The 15,484-nt window shown below is 46.8% G+C and overlaps 2 protein-coding genes across 2 annotated transcripts; both read right to left on the bottom strand.

Annotated features, from left to right (window-relative positions):
• Positions 1 to 3,573: 3,573 nt before the first annotated feature.
• Positions 3,574 to 4,288, bottom strand: LOC120686854 (rapid alkalinization factor 23-like). Its single transcript, XM_039969049.1, has one exon. It carries the CDS (start codon positions 4,097 to 4,099, stop codon positions 3,767 to 3,769), a length of 333 nt encoding a protein of 110 aa, XP_039824983.1. The 5' UTR covers positions 4,100 to 4,288; the 3' UTR covers positions 3,574 to 3,766.
• Positions 4,289 to 5,443: 1,155 nt separating this feature from the next.
• Positions 5,444 to 8,948, bottom strand: LOC120685382 (UV-B-induced protein At3g17800, chloroplastic-like). Its single transcript, XM_039967265.1, has 3 exons — positions 8,710 to 8,948; positions 7,213 to 7,487; positions 5,444 to 6,455 (listed from the first exon to the last, which is right to left on the bottom strand). The coding sequence occupies exons 1-3, from the start codon at positions 8,833 to 8,835 to the stop codon at positions 5,675 to 5,677; spliced, it is 1,182 nt and encodes a 393-aa protein (XP_039823199.1). The 5' UTR covers positions 8,836 to 8,948; the 3' UTR covers positions 5,444 to 5,674.
• Positions 8,949 to 15,484: the final 6,536 nt, after the last annotated feature.

The raw sequence follows: 15,484 nt of genomic DNA, 5'->3' as shown, positions 1-15,484 counted from the left end.
TTGCCTCGGCGGCCGTGGTACTAGTGGTCGGCGTCGGGGACACCGTGTTCCTCATCGTACCAGTGACATCACTCACGCTCAGCAGCGTCATGTTTGCGATGACGGTTGTTGATGCGTGGGCGCAGATCTTGTTGGTTGAGCTCAAGGCGAAGGTCGTTTTGGGTGACCTCCTCTCCATCGTCGCGGGGTCATGTCGAGTGATGACTCGACTGGGCGCGGTAATCCGAGTTGTCTTTGCGCATCTGCTGGGCCTGCGTGGCAGCCACATGCAGACGAGCATGAGCCTTGATGATCTCGGGGGTCTCCTAGAGGCCCTCGAGCACCTGGAACACCGCGGCCAGATTGGCCGATGGTGTGGCGAAGACATCTTGGCCGTTGTAGTCGAGGACAAAGTCGGCGTCGAGGCTGCGCGGTCAGATCGGTGAGCACCGGTTTCTGGGGTTGTGGCAATCAGCGTCCTGCATGTCGTGCTCAGACTGAAGAATCGACGCCTCATTGCGCCTTCTGTCAGCGCAGATGTCGTTGCGGCGGAGTCAGTTGGCTCTCTCTTCGTCGTCCTCGTTGGGCCGGGTGTCGGAATCGGCAGAGACGACAAAGATCCGGCAATGCTTCGTTGCCGATGAGCAGTTGGGTGGGAGGGTGAATGAAGTATCCTGGAAGCCGAGCTCCGCTCCCGAAGCCGAGTCAGATCGGACCTGACCCGGGGTGGCCGAATTCGAGAGGAGCACTCGGATCTGATCCGAGTACGTCGTGGCGGCGTTGCGGAGTCCGTAGAGCACCCGATCCGGGTCATCACAATGGCGAAGTGCATACTCGCCAAGTTGGATGCACTTGGCGATAGAACAGATCGTCGGCAGACCTGGCAGGGTGACGGATCGCCCTGGGAGAAGTAGCTGTCACATTGGCAGCCTCGAGATTGGGAACTCAAGATGTTACGGATCTTGGGGTGGCCAGATGGATCTGGTCCTGGTGGAGGCGCTGCTGAGTCCGCGGAGGACTCGGTCAGGATCATCTTGGTGGTGAAGCGCGAGTTCGCCGAGTTGGATGCACTCGGCGATGGATCTACCGACGTGATCTATCTAGAAGAATAGATCGTTAGCAGATTCAGCAGGGCGATGGGTCACCCTGGTGGGCATGGCCGTCACGTTGAGGTTCTCGGATTCGGAAACTCGAGACGTGATAGGAGTCTGGGAAGTCAGATTGGATCTGACCCTGGCGAAGACGCTGCCCTCTGTGGTCGAGGGGCTAGAAGTGGGATTCCTGGGAACCGTGGCCTCCGGGAAGCTTCCGAAGGTGAAGGAGAAGCCGAATGTCACCTCCATCTGGGCGGTGACGCTGGCGGAGAAGACGACGCTGGTGTTGCCTGCCATTGAACTCAACGTATGAGCCCTGAGTCCCCTACCTGGCGCGCCAACTATCGGATTGTTATTCCGGCCAGTCCACCAGGGGTGTACCCGGCGGTAGAGTTTCAGAATGGGGATCTCAGGACCAAGAGCTCGATGGTAACATGAAGACGCAGGGACTTAGACAGGTTCGGGCCGCAATGTGCGTAATACCCTATGTCCTGTGTTCGGGGTTGTATTAGAGTTTGTGGAATGATGCGAAGAAAAAGGTCTCTCTATGGGTCTTCCTACGCCTCCTTTATATAGACTAGGAGTCGTAGGGGTACAAGGAAGGTATGCTTAGGTTGTTTTACAAGGAAGGAGGTCGGTTAAGATCCCTAGATATCCGGGCTTCTAACTGGAGCCTCTCATCCTGATCTACTGAAGATCCTTTCCACGTGCAGCCGAGTCCCTGCGCGCCGAGTAGTCGTAGCTGAGTCACCAAGCAGGGTAGTCACTAGGACATGGCAACCCCACTCGGCAGGGAGGTATATAGATCTACCTCCGTCAACATCCTACACGGAGTTCAAGAACTACTCGACGACGGCTCAGAAGTACTCGAAGACCTTCAACTACTTGGCTACGAATAGCTTAGGGGCTTGTCAGACCCAGGGCCACAGGGTACCTGATGTGGCACGGATCAATACTATGTATGGGATGGGGCATGTCTCATACCCATGCATCATGTAACTAGTTTTATCGGTTTTCGAACTAGTTGGAATGGATAGGAACCATCCAAGTAGTCCTCGAAAATATCATTGGGCCCATATCGACTTAGGGTTTTCCTGTAACCCTGCTCCCTCAATCTATATAAAGGCGACCAGGGACCCCTTCAACACACCTATGCATACCACAACCATCTGAGGCAATACAAATCACCCAATAGGATGTAGGGTATTACGCAATCTGCAGCCCGAACTTGTTTAACTCTTGTGTTGCTTGTACCATGTGTTCTTGATCTCGGCGACTCCCTGCGATTATCTCTCTACCTAAGGGTATCCCTAGGTAGATGTGACGGTAAAACAAACACCAACAGGAATCATCGATGTTTGCTTGAGTTGACACTGACTTTTGGGTCATTGGATCCATGCCAATGCCTTTTGGGCCCTTTGGTCAAACCAACTTTCAATCCTAAGTTCAAGGGCATTGTGAATGTGTCACGTTACTCCTTAATGAAGACGCACCCTTATATGTTGACGTGTCTGGCCGGCCGACCTAGGAGAGGTCGGGCGGCCTGGCATTTTGCCATTTTGCTTCACTTTTGGCATGTGTTCTTTTGCAAGCACAACTCATCCGAAACTTGTGGAACTTGTTAGAAATAAATAAATTATGTATGGAACATAGTGTGAAAAGCTCATTTTATTCTGAGAAGTTGACGGTGCAAACAAGAGATAATGGTCGTCAACATCAGGCTTAGGCTGGCTTGCCTGGGATTTTCCCATTTTTGCTCAATTTTTTGACATGTTACTTCTGCATTCAAATAATCACCACAACTTGTGAAACTCATTAGAGTTAGTGAATTTGGTATGATTATGGTCTAAAATGCATGAAATCAGGCGAAATTTTGGCGGTGAAAATCATCGAGATCGACCGCCACAAGAGGCCAACACCGATAGCAATCTCAGAATGGAGTACCAGATGCGCAAAGGTACGGTACTTGTCAGGTTTAAATATTACGGATACCTAAAGGTAAGGGCTTATCAGATAAGCCACGTGGTTAGAACGGTCGGGCGGGCTGTCGAGGCTCCTCAAGCTCCGCCGCGGTCGGATCTGCCGAGCCCCCTCGAGCTTGCCGGCGACCATGGCAGGAGGGAAGGAGAGGGGGAGCAGCGCGGAGGCGCGGCGGCGGAGCGGATGCGCAGGCAGGCACGGTGCAGTGGATGCACAGCGGAGGCGCGGCGCGAGCGTGGGGCGGCGGCGGAAAGCAGGGCGGTGCGGCGGAGGCGTGGCACCAGCACTGCTCGCTTGGTTGCTCCGCGGTGGCGTCGGCGGAGCAGGGGAAGGAGGAGGCGGTGGCAGGCTCCTCTGCCACGCCCGGCAGGGACCCTAGTTCATCATCCTCTTGCATTGGTACTTGATGCAACTGTTTTTTTTTGAAGAAATACTTGATGCAACTGTAACAGGCTCCTCCGTTCAGCTCCAGGCCAATCTCACATAGGCACATACACCCATTCACCTCCACACCAGCTAGGAGCCAAAGATTTGATGAGATTATAAATCTAAGGACATCCTCAAACATGAAACTCATCAATTAATCCTCACATATTACACTTACTAATATTCAAACAAAGGAGAAGAAGAAAAAGAGATGCATAATTAGCAACACACATTACAGTTGCCGGAGCCCTCCCACCCCTCGCAGGCAGGAGTTTGTCCATCTCCATCTAAGGACCTGCGTCCCTGCACCTGGTGATGCTCTCGCAGCCCCGGGTGTAGGGGTTGGCGGTAGTTGAGATCCTGCAGTTGTAGTAGGGCACCCCAGTCCTGGAGCACGGCACCACATCGCCCCTCAGCGCGTCGTAGCTGATGTAACGCCGGCTGGTGGTCGCCTCCCACAGCAGCTGACGGTGCGCCTCCGAGTCCATCTCCATCTCCGCGTCCAAGCTCAGGCCGCCGCAGTGGCCTCCCCTCCCATGGAGGGCAAGCACCAGAATCAGTAGGAGCGACGCTGCCGCCCATGCTCTGAAGAGCAAGATCAGCTTGGTGGTTGCCGGCATTGGGGGAGACTGACTGAGATCTCTATTTTGTTCAGAGTCTCTCTCTCTCTCTGCACTGGATCTTTGCTGTTTTCTTGATCTTGATGGAGGGCTGCTGGGCTTTCTCTCTCCCTTGTCCTGTGAGGAGCGAGGTAGTGGATGAGGGTGGCCTTAAATGCAGCGCCCCGGACAGCCACTTGTAGGCAACTGTCGCTGAGGATGGATTTAGACCTTCGAATTCTTAGAACAAATTTGATATTTTAAAATATATATATTTAAAATTTTATGTTAATTTTTTTTATATTATCAAACATATTATTACACATAAGAATAAAATTTTGTATAGATTTTTTATGTATTATTTGCTCCCTACAATTAAAAAGGTGAAAAAAGATTCGAATCCGTATCCGATCCGTATTCGAATTTTTATATCTATTATTTGAGAATATATATGATAAATTTGAGGTTTAGTTTTTATGAATTTTACAAGATCAATGTTAAATACAAGGCTATGAATTTACATAGTAAATTCTATATCTTATTTGTCCATAATCGAAGAAAAATGACCAAAAATCTGACATTCGAATAAACATCCGAATCCATCCTTAGATGTGCCCTCCTGGAACTGGAAATATCATAAGGGGAGAGGAACCATGGGAGAAAGATGAAGTTGCAAATGCTTGGGACAATATCACAATAATTTCTTGTGTTGTTTTCTTCTTCATGTAATGTTTCTTTAAAAAACTAATGTAATGTTCTTGTAAAGTTTCATCTAGACCATCAGGTTATTTATGTTTTGCTGGAACATTTAATCCAAGTAGAGGTCTACTCTTGACATCTGACTTCGTGGTAGACAACTGATGGGTCTGAGCCCTTGTTTAGTTGCAAAATTCAAAATTCCAAATCTATCACATCGAAAGAGAACTTTACATGCATAAAGTATTAAATCTAGATGAAATAAAAAACGAATTGCGTAGTTTACTTGTAAATTGCGAGACGAATCTAATAAGCCTAATTAGACTATGATTAGACACTAAACTGCTACAGTACACATGCTCTAATGATGAATTAATTTGCCTCATTAGATTCGTCTCGTAGTTTACAGACAAGTTCTGTAATTAGTCTATGTTCAATATTTCAAATGTGCAAAGATTCCATTTCAAAAAGTTTAAGGGGACAACTAAACGAAGCCAGAATCGATCAGGGCCATCATTGTGTTTGGCAGGTCATGTGTTCACGTGATGCCAAGTTGTTTGGGATGCCTGATAGTCCTGGCTATGACTAGGCACGCAGCAGTCCAAGATGTTTACTATCTTAGCCCTGCGATATTATGTCAGGTGTGCTCAATGTTAACAAGTTTATGCCTTTTGATATCTAAACTATGGACATTTACATGTGAAGGCAACTTACAAAATACAGAAACATAACTTTAGATCAAAAACTTTGCACTAGTATTGATTTGTAGGGCATATTTGAGATGAAGACATTTATACATGTACACAGCTAGTCATATATACAAGGCCCCAGAAAAAACTTCTGCAACTCTTCTTCCGGCTGACATCTACAAGGTGGCAGAAGCTTTCTGCAGTACTTTCTTCAGCTATCCGACAACTTATAAATCTCGTCCACATCATCTTCGACATCCCAAAGGAAGGAACCAAATGCAATGGCTTCAAGTAGTAGTCTTTTTAGGGACGAAGGATCCAGTATAACCGCTTCATCATTCTCTTGGGTGAGTTCCATGTTCTGTCCAAAAAGAGCCCAGCTGTGCCTCTCGATGAGATTAGCAGCTTCACAAGAGCGCAGCTTCGCACAAAGCTGCAAAGTCTTAGGGTCAAATCCCATCATATAACCCTTCAAGTCATGCGGGTTGACAACTGAACTTGGTTTCGAACAAGATGACACTTCTCCAGAGCCTCCAACAGCCTCTTCTTGCTCTTGTTTATTTGTAAATTGAGCATTCAAAAATTGAAGTTGAGGAGGAAGTTCTTCTGAGCGTGTGAGAGTCAGCTCCAAACGATGCCTGATGCTCACAGATTTCAGGAAGTATCCATACATTATTGAAGCGGAATATATCTGACCAAATTGCAGTCTTTTAATGCGAAGTGTTGAGCGATTGATCTTGGGACCATTTCTGTGTACCCATCTGATAATGCTGGTCAAGTGTTCCCTAATTAGTTCTAGTACCTCAGGTCCATGAATGGACTCAAGATCTGTCTCCCTTGGCGGCCATAACTGCAATCTTCTGATGCTGATGAGCTTCGACAAATTTGGAACCATTGGAACTTCAATCTTGAAAAACTTATAAACAATCAGCATGTACATGATGTCCTCAATAGCTGTTTGACACTCTTGCTCCTTGAGCTCAGCAATCCTCCTGCCAGGGTCCGACAAGGCAGTTATAAAAACTCAAATGCAATACAAAAGCCAATAGAACAACCAATTTAGTAAAAGCACTAGGAACATTTTGGATTCTGTATTGTTTGAACCACACTGATTGATATGATCCTTAATGCAATTTGCGAGCTAGATTCAGTGGATTCTTGCAACGATACTCTTGAGGATACAAATAATACACATAAAACACACAACATCAGCTAAGTCGCGCCAATCATATATTTAGTCTGGTGTACTATTTTATATACATGGTAAGTCTACAATTCTATAACTCAATCAGACAAAATACAACTTAGGCAACAGGTTTCAGCTTGATCCAGTTTCTAATCATCATCAAACTTTAAGTAACATGATCTTCATCTGAATATGAGTCTCTGACTCTCAGTTGCAACATACAGCACCCAGATGATGTATCCTTGTGTTTCCCAACCTCTATATTTAAGCATTTACTTAATTTATCTGAGTGGTTGCTAAAGGTGCCATACTCTCTCAAAAGACAAGTAGCATACAGAAGGAGGGTTTATCTAACAACTATTATTCGTAAGTGAATAACCAATACAAGACAAAGTATCCATTCAAATGAAAAATATCTACGAGTTCACAGAACAGCATCATTGTTTGTTCTCAGAATGACTGCTGGCGGTACATTTAGAATGGTACCAAAAAAGAAAGATAAAAATACAATTCATGTACTTGTTTCCTACCATTTAAATCAGACAGCAAGTACCAATACCAACCTGTGAAGGCAGTCCTCTTTAGAACCAATACTATGTTCCCAGCGGTTCAACGTGTCTTCTCTTTGGTTAGACAACTCTTGCAGTTGCTTTGCTGCTGCAGATAGAAAAATGTGTGGAAGGTTCTTCAACAGACCGCACAAAAAACTCCCTTCCCATGTTACTGGCTCCAGTGGTGCGTCCACACTTTCAAATTCAGAATCATCAGGCTTTGCACAAGCTACTTTACTCAATGACTTCTTAGTTGCGAATTCGGATCTCCAATTCAACATATTCCCCTGCATTTTAAAGTTGATGAGGCATTTCATGCTACTACATGCATATCAAACAATCAAAGTTGCAGATTCCAAAAAGAAAAAATGGCTCAACCAAAACTACTGTGTAAGAGATAAAGCAATTTAAAGTTTAAATACTAGATATGCATTATGGTAAGATATAATTTGTCTTTTTAATCATTTTTATGCACTCAATGAAACATTATTGGGATTACAATTTCAAAAACTTCTATTTAACATGCATGCTATATCTGCTCTTACAGCAATTATAATGTTTAGCCACACACACACAAAAAAAGAATGAACAGTCATGATTACAATACAGATGAAACAATTCTTTTTCGTTGCATAAATCAGTTGAAGAGTCTCTATTGTGTTTCAAATGTCTTAGTTTAGATAGAAAATGTCATTTAGGTAATACCTAGGGTAATGACTTATTCGGGAAAAGGCAGTAAATAGGCACTGGACATCTGAGCATTTGAATACTGGTGCACCAACTCATACACAACACTGCTGTAGTTGCATACAGATGTCCCAGACTTTTAACAATTCCATTGTCCTGATGAAATGACTTGGATACAATAAATGGGTCCATGAGTTATCATTGAGGTCCAATTTGAAGAATATTAACTTTAATGTCTAAGAGCATATAATTTGAACAGGAAATTGACCCCACGAAAATCGTCTCATCCCACCTATAAAATGAAGTGTTTATCAACCAGTTGCCCTTCTTTTTTCCTCCACGAATACACAACTACACAAGACAGCTGTGGTCCGATTACAAGCAGTTAGACTGTCCAGTTAGTTTTTCTAATACATTGACGCCACAAGAATAGGAGGGACGATCCAACAAGGTCTAATCACCCTAGGTTGCCTTTCCAACATGAGGTGGTGGAGTAACAGCAATTTGCAAGATAATATCTAAAGCCACCTGAATTCAATAAATCCATATCTCAAGAAAAAATTTCAAGTATTCCTCTCCTGCTTGGCTAAATCAAACCTACCCTGAAACACTTTCCAGGCTCAAGAACCACTAATACCTCCATGTACCAAACGCACCAAGCACACAAACAATATAAACACAGCGTTCATAAGCCCCAGCCCCCAAGGTAGCAACAAACCCTGCTGATCCTAAACACCAATTCACTAAAACCACTTTCAATTTCATCACCCCATCTAAGCTGTTAAAAGAACCGGGGGGAAAGGCAAAGGCCAGTTCAAGAACCTGCAGTTGCAAGCAAGGGTAGTAGCGGAACGCCGCCGCCGACGCGCGACAGGTGCCTCGCCGGACCGCCAGCCGGAGGTCCGCGGAAGCTACGGCGGCGGCTGCGCGCGGGCGAAGGGCGGCCATGCAGGGAGTGGTGGTGGGATGGGACGAGTAGGTGGTGGGCAGGTGAGGAGGGGTAGGAGTTGGATAACGTCGGGGGCGAGACAGCGCGGCTCGCGGGGGGTGCGCTCGCGTCAAACCCCGAGCGGCTCCGGCTGCCGTGCTCCGCGCGTGTGGTGGGCGGCGGAGTGAGGTGGGGCACGTGGCGACGAGTGTTTGGCTGCCGCACGATAAGGATTTAGGAAATCCGGTTATAATTTTGTGTTCAGTGAATTTATTATAAAATATAGATCTTTTTTTGAAACTGGCATAGACGCATGCGAAAATGCATTTATTCGAAAATGCAATGAAACTACTAGCATGGACGTGATTTAAAATACCTAATTAGCTTTTAATTTGAAAATGCATTTAATTAATAATTAAATTAAATCTCGAAAAATATGTACCATGATAGATGCCAATGCTATTTTGTAGCATGGGTCAATACGAACCTATAGTAATAGGAACGGAGCTAAAACAATTAAAAGGTTGGGGTTTATAGATACAGGAATAGGGGTTTCAATGTTACTCTTTTCGTCTTGAAATGTTGGGCATTCTAGAGTTCAAAATTTGTATTTAAATGTAAGGCATTCTAGGTTGAGAGTGGATCAAATCATTTTAATTGCACATCATTTTTTGATCTTTCCCAATAAAAAGACGTGCATGCAGCCATGTAGAGAGAGGTGCATGTGGGGAAGGTGTATGGAAAAGAGCATGTTACTTTAATTAGTACATATTTAATTACTCAAATAGAGTCCCAATACTTAATAATTGGGGCTAGGAGAGTCTTTTCTCCATCTCCATAATCTGTTGGAAAAATCCTAGAATGACCTACATTTGAGAACGGAGGGAGTACTTCGGAGGCTAGCAGGAGGTTTCGCAAGACACTTGAATATTGCTCGCAAATTGGGAAACAATTTGGGTTAGTTATGCAACTGGATCTTAAGTTTCTATATCTTTAGATTTTAGATTTTTCTTAGGGACCCATTTCCAAATTTTAGATTTTTCTTAGGGACCCATTTTAGATTTTTCTTAGGGACCCATTTCCAAATTGACCAACTGTCGCTCACAAGCAGCATCCAGGAGCCCTGTAAAAAAAGTGGTAAAGCTCAGAAAGAGGAACACAATAAATTTTAGTTTGCATTTTAACCATTTTTCTATCATTTTATATTGATTTTACAAGCTTGCATATTCAAACCACATTACATAGTTTTAATCTTACGATCAGGTCTCTAATTTTTTTGCACTAAGAACCCTAGAAATAACTCAGGCTAAGCAAAGTAGTCTCAGGCATATCTATAGGGTGTAGTCACTGTGAGCCCGACACAACTCGGTGTACCAAGCACGTGGGCTGATAGGTAGCAAATTCTGGAAGTAGTCGATCATGGAGGCGTACCCAAAATAGTAGTCGATCCTATGAGGAAAAGTTAGAAAACGTATAAATGACTTAGCACCGTATCTAGTGAAAACCAGGGGAGCTATGCAACCTTGGAAACTATGAATAAAGACCATAGGATGCTCATCCCATGGCTAGGGATAGAAATGGTTTCATTTTTGACTTAACCGCTCTTAGCTCCACTAATCTTATTTTTTCAAATCCCCCCCCAATCCTAGCATCTACCCGCTCGCCCATGTCATTTCGTTTCTCCCGTCCGGTGCCACACACGATTTGCCGCCCGCCCACCCGTGAGTCGCCGCTACGCCACAGCCGCCATGGAGTTTGGCGCTCAAGATTCGTCGCCGCCCCTTCGCCGCGCTGTCGCTGCCATGGGTTCGGCGCCTGAGATTCGCTGCCGCCTGTTGGGGGAATGGACCATCCCACGTAATAAAATGGGCTGCTTGTAATGGCCCAATGTAACACCCTAATTTATTTTCCAGTATTTAATAATAAATTTAATTGGCTTTATTTAATTTTTTAAGATTTATTGTGTTTAGTTAGCATTTAATCTAATGTTTGTTACTCATGTATTTAAAATTTTATCACAGGTTTAAACTTGGTTGTTGCATCATGCTGAAGCATTGTTTAATTTGTTTGAGTGCTTGAGTGAATTCAAATTCAAATTTGGATTCATTTGGGTTTAGTTTGGATTGATTTAGAAATAGAAAAGAAAAGAAACCCAGCCCAAAACCCAAACCCGGCCAGCCCAGTTTCTTTTCTTCTGGCGGCCCAGCCCGACTCCTCCCTTTCACTCCCGCACCAGCTCAGCCCACCCGGCCTCTTTCTTTTTTTTTCCCGCCGGCCCGTTCCTTCCTCCTCTCTCCTTCTTTTTCCCCGCAGCCCAGCGAGCCAACGTGGCCCAGCCTGCCCTCGCGCGCGCGGCGCAGCTCGCCGGCCCAGCCAACCGCGCCCTCCCCCTTTCTCCCTCTGACAGCGCGGCCCCGCGCGCCAGCCGCGCCTCTCTCTCTGGCGAACCGGGCCCACACGTCAGCGCCTTCCTCTCCCTTCCTTTCTTCCTCCCCGCGCAACCTCCGCCCGACATCCCCGCCACGATCTCCTCCGCCCCCGCGTGGAATCACGCTCGCCCCGGGCCTCCCTCTCCCTCCTTAAATAACACGCGGCCCTTGCGCCTCCCTCTCCTCTCTCCCCGCTCTCGGCCTCCCTTCGCGCTGCGCAGAGCCGCCGCCCCTGCTTCACCACACAGGAGCTCCGCCGCCGCAATTCGCCGCAGCCGGTGCCGCTCCGGCCGCGCCGCCCCGTCTCCCAGCACCGCCAGGTCCCACTTTGTCGAGCCACCGGGACCAGAAGCCCCAAGGCGCCCTCCTCCGGATCCCTCCACGAACGCCATCCGCCCCACCGCCGCCACGTAGCTGCTACGTCACCGCTGCTCCGCCAAGATCTCGCCGGCCCAGCGTCTCGCGTTGAGGTGAGGTTCCTTCCCCGGCCCTTTTCCCTGCTTTTTCCCACTCTGCACCGCGGGTAGTTGCTCACCGGAGCGTTTGCTCCGCCGCTCGCCGTCGCGTACCCACGCCCGTTCCTCAACACCCCTGACAGAGCCTGCCATCGAGTTCCTGGCCTCGCACACTGCCTCCCTGTCCAAGTCCCGCATCGAATCGAGCCCGGGAACGCGTTTACGCGTTTCTCCGGCGGGTCACCGCCGCGGCAACGCAGCGCCGCCGCTCGCCGTCGCGCCAGCGCCGCCGCCCCGCGTCTAGAATCGATCCGAACCGTAGAAAGTAGATCCAACGGCCCAAATCTGTTCTAGCGAAGTCAATACCGGTCAGCGCCATCAGTTTTGCATATGAGCCCCTCCATTTCCTTGTAATCAACCCACCGTCCAGACGCTTGCAAAAGTATTTGCATGTGAGCCCAGTTTTTAGCATTTTAACCCCTGACCTTCTTAGAAATAGGACCCGCAGTCCAGTCAGCGCAGTTTTGCACGTTAAACCTCAGAACTAACCTTTAATTACATTTAGACCCTCTGTTTTTGCAGAAAACCTCCTGGAACCTAGTTTTTCTCGCAGATAAGCCCCTAGAACTTGTTTTTAGCCTAGATTATGTGTTTTAACTCCGTTTTAAGCGTTCTTTATATCCACGCGATCGTTGTAACGCGTAGAATAGTTTTAGACTAGTTTAGTGTGTTGTTTTTATGTATTGATGTACTGTTTCTTAGCTTTTGTTAGTGTTTGCTTGTATGCTTATTGTTGTGCTTCGTTTTGGCCATGTGTTCCTGAGTAGACGCTGATCCAGTTGGGGAGCCCCAGTACCAGTACCCGGAGTAGCCGTCTTCTGACCAGTTTGAGCAGTAGCAGGAGCAGTACGAGGAAGGCAAGTGTAACATGAACAACCTATCACTTTTAAATACATTTTCATACTGCATTTTAATACTGTATGCCTATAAGGATTTAATAGCCACTTTATATCCTTTATATATATCCTTTGGGTTGCATTTTGGTTAGTTGTGCTAGGTGCCGCGCTATAACACATAATGGTCCTTTTTAATTAATTTGATTAATGATATATGCAACTTAATTCTGAGAGTGGCCCTCTGTGTGGCTTGAGTGGCTCACGTCTCGTTAAAATTGGTTTTTGTTAGAAACATGGTTTAGGGGGCCAGCACGGTGCTTACTGCTGGGTTGGCCACTCTCCATAAGGACCGGTTCATAGAGCGACAACCTGGGACAACAGCGCTACCACAAGACTGGAATGGGACGGTCTTGGCTTACTAATTAGGTCATTTTAGTTCGGGAGTAACTTACCTGTGGGGCAAGAGGGGAGTCGAGCTTCAATGGTCCCTGCGCTACAAGGCTGGTCTGTGTTGTCTTGTACCCCCTCGAGGTGGGCCCCATCGTTGCATTGACTGAATCCTTAGCGGTTACACCTTACCAACGTGTCCTTTATAACGGCCTCGTACTGAGTTTGCTAGTCATCTCACCTAAGGAAGTGTGATGAACAACTGGCGTAGCTCACGACTTGTGGGTAAAGATGTGCAACCTCTGCAGAGTGTAAAACTAGTATACTAGCCGTGCTCATGGTCATGAGCGGCCCAGATCCTCCTTTTGATTAGTGGGGTTATCTTCCTTTGGCGAGGCAGGTTTCCCTGGGTGGCTTGGTTCGGTTTGTATCTCAGTAGTTTCTTAATTAATTCTGATTAATTACTATGTAACTGGGTTAATGGTAATTCAACAACTCGTAGTAAATAGCTTTAATAAAATTTTGCCAACACTTAAAAGCTAATGCAGTTGAGTCAGCCAACCTTAGAGCCTCATAGTTTGTGTTATACTTGTTGAGTACAAGTTGTGTACTCACTCTTGCCTCTTCTCTACTTTTTCCTCTTGGATACGCTACTGCTGCTCAGTTTCTACCGACACGAGGGAGTTCGCTCAGCGCTACCAGGACTACGAGGACTTCTAGGCGTTCGTCTCCCAGTCGACGTCCCTGTGGCGCCCTGCTCAGCTTCGGAGAGTTCTTTTCGTATTTGTACTTCGCTTCCGCTGTATCAGACATTCTTGTCATTAATATAATAAATAACATTTGTACTCATTTTATTATATCTTTTTACGTGATATGTGCTATGATATACTGTTCATTCTGTTGTATATACGTGTGACTTGATCCTCGCACGTATATGATTGCTCGGTTTATGTCCTTTTATAAACCGGGTGTTATAGAGTGGTATCAGAGCCGTATCAACTGTAGGACGAAGCCTAGATAGAACTGGTCGAGTTTTAGGACTTCTTCTCTCCAATCCTTGCCTGCTGAAAACTATTTTACTATTATACCCCTTGAATTCTATGACTTTTACCCGTCTTGCCTTGATCTCTCTCTCTAAAGAATAGTTTTCGTAGATTTTGGCCTGAATCAGTCATCTGACCACCATGAGTATCAGCTAGGTGACCCTTTATAATAATACGGTAGTACGTTCTGCGACGCATTGTGTTAGTCGGGTCGGATGTTAAACTCGGCTAAGTTGTGAAAATTGTCTGCTTGTTATTATGCTGCATGCTTGATTTGGATTTTTGAATGATTGTATAGCTTAGTAGTTTAATTTCGTTTAGAGAAAATCACTCTTATGTTAAAGTTAATTAATTTATAAAACAAGTTAGATCGTTGGGGGTAAAACTGTCTACTCTATCCTCTCTACTTTATCATGTCTAAAGTCTTTTTCCGCGAAGAGTTATCATATCCATCTGAATTTATTCCTGCAATATCCTTACTCGTGAAATCTTTTGTCCAAAATCAGATGGTGAACACCAGGCGTGGTTCTGACCAGCAGGGGCAGAACAACCAGGGGCAGAACACCCAGGGGACAGGGATCCCGATGCCTCCGCCTTTGACTCCGGAGCAGTACTTCCAGCTCCAGATGCAGATGATGGCTACCCTGAACAACACGGTTCAGGCTCTTCAGCAGGATCACACTCAGCCTCCGCCTCCTCCACCGCCACAGCCTCGCGACAGGCGTGCCGAGTTCCTGAGGGGTCACTCGCCGACGTTCTCTCACACGTCCGACCCTCTTCAGGCTGACGACTGGCTCTGTGCAGTGGAGCGCCAGTTGGACATCGCCTAGTGCGATGATCGGGAGCGAGTTTTGTACGCAGCAGGACAGCTGCGAGGTGCAGCTTTGGACTGGTGGGAGTCCCACCCAGTTCAGGACCGCGAGGCTCTCACCTGACTCCAGTTCCGAGAGCGGTTCCGCAGCCACAACGTCTCTGCGGGCGTTATGAAGATGAAGCAGAAGGAGTTCCTTGCACTGAAGCAGGTAATCTTAGATATAATCATTCAGCGGTTTCTTTTGAGCTAATGCCCCTTGTTCTATCCTTATGAATCTTGAGTTAATCTTTCGATATCTATCTGTCTTTGTCACTTCAGGGGACTATGTCGGTCACGGAGTATCGTGATCGCTTTCTGCAGCTTGCTCGCTACGCCCCTGCCGATGTTGCGGATGACCGCAAGAAGCAGGAGCACTTCATGGAGGGTCTTGAGGACTACCTCCACTTCGACGACTTCAACCATCTAGTTGACAGCGCGCTCAACACTGAGCGCAAGCACCTGGAGATGGAGGACACGAAGAGGAAGATTGTCCTCGTTGCTTCCGGCAGCAACACCCGTCCTCGCCTCCAGCCGCCTCAGCAGTACCAACAGCAGCAGTACCGGCCTCCCCAGCAGTACCCGCAGAGGCCGCAGCAGTACCCGCCT

This window comes from Panicum virgatum, chromosome 8N (assembly GCF_016808335.1).
Source record: "Panicum virgatum strain AP13 chromosome 8N, P.virgatum_v5, whole genome shotgun sequence".
NCBI lineage: Eukaryota > Viridiplantae > Streptophyta > Magnoliopsida > Poales > Poaceae > Panicum > Panicum virgatum.
This window is presented reverse-complemented; position numbering and strand designations above follow the sequence as displayed.